At 37.2% G+C, this 8,462-nt stretch overlaps 1 protein-coding gene across 7 annotated transcripts in view; it reads left to right on the forward strand.

The window, feature by feature from the left end:
* The window catches only part of Ube3a (ubiquitin protein ligase E3A), a 95,206-nt gene extending 88,126 nt beyond the window's left edge, over window positions 1-7,080 (forward strand). For all 7 annotated transcript variants that reach the window (XM_005410415.2, XM_005410414.2, XM_005410416.2 and 4 more), the window contains one exon: window positions 184-7,080. In XM_005410415.2, coding sequence (XP_005410472.1) covers window positions 184-304 — 121 coding nt within the window. In that variant the 3' untranslated portion in view covers window positions 305-7,080. The remainder of the gene's footprint in view (window positions 1-183) is intronic.
* The last annotated feature ends 1,382 nt before the right edge of the window (window positions 7,081-8,462 follow it).

Here is an 8,462-nt window from a genome sequence, read left to right on the forward strand (position 1 = left end):
AAAGATAAATTTGTTTCTTGGTAGTTGCACAGCAAAAATTTATCTTTATGATTTGCTTTAACGTATAGTCTTCATTGCAAACCATCTCAGCTTTATATACCATCTAAAAGTAGGAGCATTTAATACTAAGCATATTTCCCATGACTTATTATTTTCCTGTTTTTCCCCTTTCTCTCTATTTAGGTTACCTACATCTCATACTTGCTTTAATGTCCTTTTACTTCCGGAATATTCAAGCAAAGAAAAACTTAAAGAGAGATTGTTGAAGGCCATCACGTATGCCAAAGGATTTGGCATGCTGTAAAACAAACAAACAAAAAAACAAAAAACAAAACAAAAAAGGAAGAAAAAAAGAAAAATTTAAAAATTTAATAACTATAACAAGAGGGATAAATTTGGTGGTGATAGTGTCCCAGTACAAAAAGGCTGTAAGATAGTGAACCACAGTAGTCATCTGTGTCTGTGCCTCCCTTCTTTATTGGGGACATGTGGGCTGGAACAGCAGATTTCAGCTACATATATGAACAAATCCTTTATTATTATTATAATTATTTTTTCGCGTGAAAGTGTTACATATTCTTTCACTTGTATGTACAGAGAGGTTTTTCTGAATATTTATTTTAAGGGTTAAATCACTTTTGCTTGTGTTTATTACTGCTTGAGGTTGAGCCTTTTTGAGTATTTAAAATATATATACCAACAAAACTACTCTCCCAAGGACAACATTGCCACCATTTGTAGACCATGTAACCTTCAAGTATGTGCTATTTTTTTTAAATCCCTGTATCTAACTCAAATCAGGAACTTTTTTTTCTGTTTTTTTTTTTTTTTTTATAAACGGTTTGCTTTTTAAACTTGAAGTCTTGAAAACAGTGCGATGCAAGTACTGCTGTTCTAGTCCCCAAAGAATTTTCTGTGCAAAATCTTGCAAATCAATAAAGATGGAAGGGAGAACTTGAAATGTTTTAACTGCAGCTCTCAGAACTTTACTTTAGTAACAGCACAACAAATTAAAAACAACTCATGCCACAGTATGTCGTTTTCATGTGTCCTGCAATGAACTGTTTCAGTAGCCAATCCTCCTTCTTAGTATATGAAAGGACAGGGATTTTTTTGTTGTTCTTGTTGTTGTTTTAAGTTTACTGGGGAAAGTGCATTTGGCCAAATGATATGGTAGTCAAGCCTATTGCAACAGTTAGGAAGTTTGTTGTTTATTATAAAAGCATGTGAAAGTGCACTTAAAATAAGCTTTTTATTAATTACTTTACCTAGATTTTAAATAGACAATCCAAAGGTCTCCCCTTATGTTGCCATCATCTTGTTTAATCAACTCTTTCTCAAGGCACATGCTCAGTGTCGCGGCATGTTAGAAAGGATGGCTGCTGTGCCTCGTGTCCCCTAGTCATACAGTAAGCAGACCTGGAAACGAATCAAGACTATTACTCTCAAGGATAACACTCGGTGTCCCCAAAGGTTAAATTCGATTACAAAAAATGTTAAAGATTACTTTCATGTGCCACAGAAAAGTATAAATAGGTGAAAATTACTGGATATTTAAAGTAGTAGTTTCCCCTTTCCTAGTCTTCTTTGTCTGTGATGTTTCTTTTGATGCATTATAAAATAAATGAATTATGTATTTTTAACTAAGTAGAGACGTATTGATATATCATTTTACTGCAAGCTACAGTTTAATGTGCTGAGCTTGTTCCTCAGTGTTTTAACTGACACAGATCAATCTGATGATTTGTTTCAAATTGGCAGGAAAAATATACCTTTCACATTGTTGAAAGGGAAAAAGGATGTCTTTCAGGATTATCTTCATTCTTTTAGTAATTAAGACAGAACTGTTTTGTAGTGTAATACTGAATAAAACAGTGGCATTTTCCACCGTGATTTAAAAGAAAAAAGACAGTGCTTTTCATATTGTGATAAGGTAACATGGGGTTTTCCTGGGCTGGCCTTTAGAATGTTATTTTGTACACTACCTTGATGCAAAGGATCCTCCTTTGATTATAATCACCGTAAAGCGCCTCTCACCCACTGTGCTTCTAATGCATTAAGAAAGTGAGAAGAGGAGACTAAATGCTCTGGGGACATTTTATGTAATAAATTCATAAAAAAAACTTGTGCTCTTCACTTCTCAAGTGTTATTGTCATTACATATTGAAGGTCTATAATTGTAATGTATGTGTGTTAAGTTTTTAAATGGCAGTTGAGTACAGGTTATCAGGTACAGAATTCACATCAAACAGAGTTTAAAAAAATAAAAAACAAACCTATTAAAAATATTTAAGAGAAAATCTTTGGTTGTACAGACCAGCTGCTCTTGCTTGCTTAGTTAGCATCAGTCATTCTGGACATGTTATCACCTCCATTATCCCTGCCTTTTCCGTCTTTACTTCAGAGTCACAGTAACAAGCAGTGTCTTAAGAAGAGGAAAACAGAAATGTTAACTAGTAGCTATGCCCTCTAATCCAAATGTTAGGTTATAAAGGTACTTTTGGCTAGATAGTCTTTCACATAATTTTCATTTTCTTTGGTTCAAAATTTCCAGGAAGCTCTCTAGGGAAAAAAATTGAACCATGAATTAATTTGATTTCTAGGTAAAGTGTGAGCTTCCTCTTTTACCTTGTAGTATTACAAAACATTTCAAACCCAAAAATTAGCTATCAGCCAAACTTCTCTGGAGCCCTGTAGCTCTGGCAAACAAGTTGTGTGTTCTAATATTGTATATTTCCTGGACTGTGGTTGATTGTGTGATGCAATCCAAGTATGTCTCAGATACCTCTGCTGGGAGCTACATATCAAAAAGAAATTTGAAAACAAGCCTTCAAACAGAACAATTGCTGGTGTTATTCATTGTCCATTGGCACAGACATTGTATTAAAAAGGACAGAGGACTGTAATTAGGCATTATCTATCCTTGTTCCCTAAAGACTGTGGTGACATTTTAAGGTCCTTTTAAGGATTTTGCTGAAGAGGAAGAAGCCCTCCCAGGAGTATTCTCTCTGTGGTCTTGGTCCTTACTTAGTTACCTCACTTTTTTTTTTCTGGCCTCCCATTAGCTCAAGGATTATCTGTACTCTTCTCACCTTTTCTTGACTCAGCAAAGAAGCAAAGCTTCCACTCCAACTCTCACCTTGCTTCCTTTTACCCACAATATTAGTGTGTAAAGAATTGCCTTGTGCTGGGGAAGAGCATGTTTGTAAGTATAGAGTCCCAGGCCCTTTCTCTCTTTTGTCCAGCTCAGTGGATTGACATTGTTAACAGTCACTGCAAGATTTTGATTCAGGTACGGGCTGGACTTCTCTGTGCAGGCTGCCAATCCAGTGCTGTACACTGAAAATGCATTGCTCAAGGATGCTCATATGACTTCCTAACTGCCAAAGTCAAGAGCTCTTTTCTTGAAGCCTTCACCACACCCAGAACTGGGCTGCTGCTTCTCTGCCTGTTCTTCCCACCCCGGCTCATCCAGGTCATCTTGAATGGACAGTCCTGTACTTCCACTTAAAGGTCTTACCTGAACATTTTTAATCTTAGCCTCGCTTCCATCCATTCTTCATTATTTTCTTGAAATTGTCACCTTCACCTGTCACTGAAATCTCACATGTCTTGTTATAAGTTGGCAGTTCTTTTCTCTCAGGTTTTTTCCATTGTTTGCTCTGAGTAGCTTCCTAATATACCTCACTGACTCTGACCACCTGCTTCATTCTGCTGGAACATAGTTTTGTTAATTTTAATACTCTCTGTATAAAATCGTGTTCTTTTCTGAATAAACCTCCGGGTCTAGCCTTCGAGACCTTGTACAGACACAACTCTGTCTACCTGTCCATTTTCACTGTTGATTGCAGGCATCTCTCCCTGCATGCCTACATGACCTCTTCACTTGACATGCTTCATTACTTTGTGTTACTCAAATGCCCTTTAAGAGTAGAGTTGAAAGCTCCTGCCCAGTGAAGACCCTCAAGGCCCAGCGGCTCACACAGCCATAGTGGCACAGCGCGTGGGGCACTGCTCTTATTTGAACTGGAATTCTTACAGGTTATCTTTGGGTGTTCTTGATAAGGTCCTTTATACAATTTATTTTGGAGCTTCTCTTTTTTCAGTAACTATTGCCAGAAATAGAAACAACTTCAGGGTGGAGATAGTCTGTTTTTCACTTTGGCACAGTTTTAGTGCTGTCGTTTTCCAGCTTGACAGTATCAGCACTTAAATGACCAGAAATAACCGAGTGTGCAGAATGTTTCATGAAACTTTATTCCCATTAAACATTACTTCCTGTCTCCTCCATTCCTTCTCCCAAAAACTTCTTATATTTAACTATTCGAATTTTAGTGGTTCAGTATTTTCTCCCTGAAGAGATACCTTGTACTCACTATCATTTCAGCCTGTGGAAATGGAGATCAGTAAGAGGGATGAAAGGGACTAAGGCCTTGGAAGGAAAATGTTTTTGTGCATTAACCTTTCCCACCCTGACCTAGTGTGCTCAGACAACTAGTAGCCTCTACATTGATCTTCTCTGTGGCCATACTCTTTCCCTCCGTCCCGGGGGAAAGGGGACCTGGAATTTTAAACCATTCTGCCATTGCACGGCCACTCACATTGATCAAGGAGCAACACTCAGCTGAACACTACTATGTACTAAACTGCTCACCACAGTGAGTGCTGTTTTCTATGCAAGTCATTCAGCTGCTTTGTACATTTTCTAGGTTGACCTCCTTTAGATATCAAAGGGAATTAGCTTCCAGAGCAGATCGAGTCCCTTCCATATGTGATCTTGCATCCTTTCAGAATAGGTCATTGTGACTCAAGAGGTGCCTTGCCCAAAATCACACAGCCATGCCCATCTAAAATCTTGTATCTTTTGCCAAAAATCAGTTGCACAGTCAAGATTGTTAGGCTCAACTGAGTAAGACCTGGCATAATACAGTACTTGTCTTCCAGTCCCCAAGAAACTATAGAAAATGGAAGGGGCTATATCTGTGAAATAGTACACAGTGGTTGAGGGTGCAGCCTTCGGTCAGACCTGGCCCTGCCATTCCCTGGGCTTGATTTATACCCAATCCTACCTTATCACTGCTTGTAACTGCTTGTCAGGACTCAACGAAATTGAGACGCAGATACTTGACAATGTCTTGCAAGACATCCTGAGAGACTGAGATGGGTTCTCCCCAAATTTGCCAGTGAAATTAGAGAAAGTCTACTGAGGAATTGGAAATGTTTGTAATGATTTATTTTGCAAGTGTTGACCTTCCCTCATCCACCTAAGAATGGAAGAGGTGTGCTTTCCCTCATCTTTGTTTGATTAAGGTATAATTCGTACACCATAAAGGTCACCCTTTTTAAATTGTAATATTTATGGTTCTTAGTATATTCAAAATTGTGCATTTGTCCTCATAAAATTCCAGAGCATTTTCATCATTGTAAAAAGAAATCCTGTGCTCATTAGGAGTGACTGCCTGTTCTTAACTCCCAGCCTCTGGCACCCACTATCTACTTTCTGCCTATAGATTTGCCTATTTTGGATGTTTTATTTCAATGGAATCATACAATATGTGGCCTTTTGTGTCCTTCCCTTGCCCCTTTAGAATAATGTTTTCAGAGTACATTCACCTTGTAGCATGTATTGGTACTTGGTTTCTTTTTGTGGCTGAATAATGACATTGTATTGATGTACTGTACCTTTTATTTACCCATTCAGTTAATGGATATGGTGTTGTTTCTGCTTCTTGGCTATTAGGAATACTACAACTACGAACATTTGTGTACAAGTTTTTATGTGGACATAAGTTTTCATTTCTCTTGGTTGTATCTTCTAAGCATCTGTCTTATCCTTTTGGTTCTTACAAAACAGTCTTTGATCCATTTTTATATGTTGTACACTTTAGGGGTCTGGTTTCATTCTTTGGTATATGGATATCCAGTTGTACAAACACGAATGTTTTTTTAAAAGACTGTTGTTTCCTCATGAATGGTCTTGACACATTTGTCAAAAACAATAGACCATAAATATATAAGACTTTATTTTTGAACTTTTAATTTTATTCTATTGTTCTATATGTCTGTCTTTATGCCAGTACCACACTATCTTGATTACTGTAGCTTTGTAGCAAGTTTTGAATTTAGAATGTGTGAGTCTTCCAACTTTGTTCTGTTTCCAGATCGTTTTGTCTGTTCTGGGTCCTTTGTGTCCCACATGAATTTTAAAATCAACTTGTTAATTTCTGCAAATAAATACCTGGGATTTTGATAGTGATTGTGTTGAATCTATAGATCAGTTTGAGGAATGTTGCTATTTTAACAGTATTAAATTTTTCCAGTCCATGAACATGCAGTGTCTGTCCATTTGTTTAGGCCTTTAGTTTCTTGTAGTGATGTTTTCTAGATTTCAGTGTACAAGTCTTGACCTCCTTGGTTAATTTTTTCCTAAGTATTTTAATCTTTTTGATGCTATTAAAAACAAAATTGTTTTCTAATTTTCATTTTTGGATTATTCATTGTAAGTGTCCAGAAATACAATTGATTTTTGTTTATTGACCTTGTATACTGTTGCTATTCTGAACTCATTTTATTAGACCTATTTTTTTGTTCCTTAGTATTTTCTGTTTACAGGGTCATGCATCTGTGAATAGAAAAACTTTCGACTTTTTTTCCAATCTAGATTCTTTTTTATTTCATTTTCTTGCCTAAGTGCCCTGGCTAACACCTTCAGTACAATATTGAATATAAGTGGCAAGAGTGGACATCTTTTCCTTGTTCCTGATTTTAGGGGGAAAGCATTCAGTCTTTCACCATTAAGTATGATGTTAGCTATGGGTTTTTCATAGATGCTTCAAGTTGAGGAAATTCCCATCTATTTCTAGTTTGTTGAATGTTTTTATCTTTTGGACTTTGTCAAATGCTTCTTCTGTATCTATTAAGGTTGTCATATAGTTTTTGTCCTTTATTCTATTGATACGTTGTATTACATTGATGGATTTTTTTTTTTAATTTTTATTTTTTTGTATATTGAATCAACCTTGCATTCCTGGAATAATCCCCCTTGTCTGTGCTACATAAACCATTTTCTATGCTGCTGGATTTGGTTTGCTAGTATTTTGTTTAGAATATTTGCATCTATATTCATAAAGGATATTGGTCTGTAGTTTTCTTTAGTTGTTACATCTTTATCTGGATTTGATGTCAGGATAAAACTTGTGTCAGAATGAGTTGGGCACTTCCTCTGTTCTTAAACACAGTGAGGTATGTTTCAAATGAACTGCCTTGAGACCTTGGCTGTGATCTTAAGCTGGTGGGAATGTAGGAGTGACACTTGACTCTGGAAAGGTGACAAGGTAAGACATGCCTAATGTAGCCTATAGCAACTGAAAAAAGGTGGGGTTAAGGTGGGTGTTTCCCATGGGCCACATATGATCACTACGTAAGAGATGGGCCATGAGCCATGTTGGAAATGACCCGGCACAATTGGGTTTCTTGCCTTGACCCAGGGACCCAATAGCCGAACACTGTCCAATGTAGAACCCGTTAACAGAAAAGAGATTGGGAATAACTAGTCAAGCCAGAGACTCTGTTGGGATTGCCAGGAATAATTGCATAAAATAACATAATGTCCCTCCTCCTAGGTCAGTGTCATACAACTACACAAACTTAACAAGGCAGTCTCCCCCGCCCCCATAGTACCCGCCCCCTGCGGAAGAGCCTGAAACAGTTACTGGGCTGAAAAGCAGGTGTAGAAAGAAAAGAACCAGGTTGCCCACACTGTGCCTTGGGACTTTCTGTTCACATAATAGCCAAGAGGCAAAGTTACACCTTCGATTAAGAGAGTTTGGCATTTTGATATTTAACTACTGTGGCTTTTCGATACCCCAAAGATAAATGTTTTTTAGGGGTGAAAAATTTTGAGACAGGCTTGCAAAAACGGTAAAAGTTGTGTTTCGTACCTTTCATCACTATCACATAAAGTCAGGTCTATGGAAATGGCTTAGGACACTGAAAATGATGAAACTGGTGATTAAAAGATCACAGGAGATTTCTAAACTTACCTTTTCATCTTACTCCAACTAAAGTGTAAACTTTTTTTCCTTTCACTAATTTACCAGGCAAATTCTGTTGACTGCTTACCATTTTGTAGGGTGCTGCAGGTTTTGGGTTGGTTCAGAGCTGCTTTGTTGAATCAAGAAATCTGTTACAGAAAAATCTGATTGGCCAGTACTAGGCACTAAGGATAATTGGAGTCTGTAAGATATAATTTGGGCCGGCAGTTCGTATCCTAAAGCTGATCAGATAGGTGATGAAGATTTATCTAAATCTTAGGTATATAGGCATACAGGTAAATATGTGTTTAATACACCTGAGTGTAGGGCTTGAAGAGATCAGCATGGGGTCAGAAATGAAGACATCAGATCATGGAGGACCTTATAAACCATACCAAAGACACTTAAAAGTAAAGATATCAACCATTT

Source organism: Chinchilla lanigera, unplaced genomic scaffold, assembly GCF_000276665.1.
Source record: "Chinchilla lanigera isolate Chin_1 unplaced genomic scaffold, ChiLan1.0 scaffold00132, whole genome shotgun sequence".
Classification (NCBI taxonomy): domain Eukaryota; kingdom Metazoa; phylum Chordata; class Mammalia; order Rodentia; family Chinchillidae; genus Chinchilla; species Chinchilla lanigera.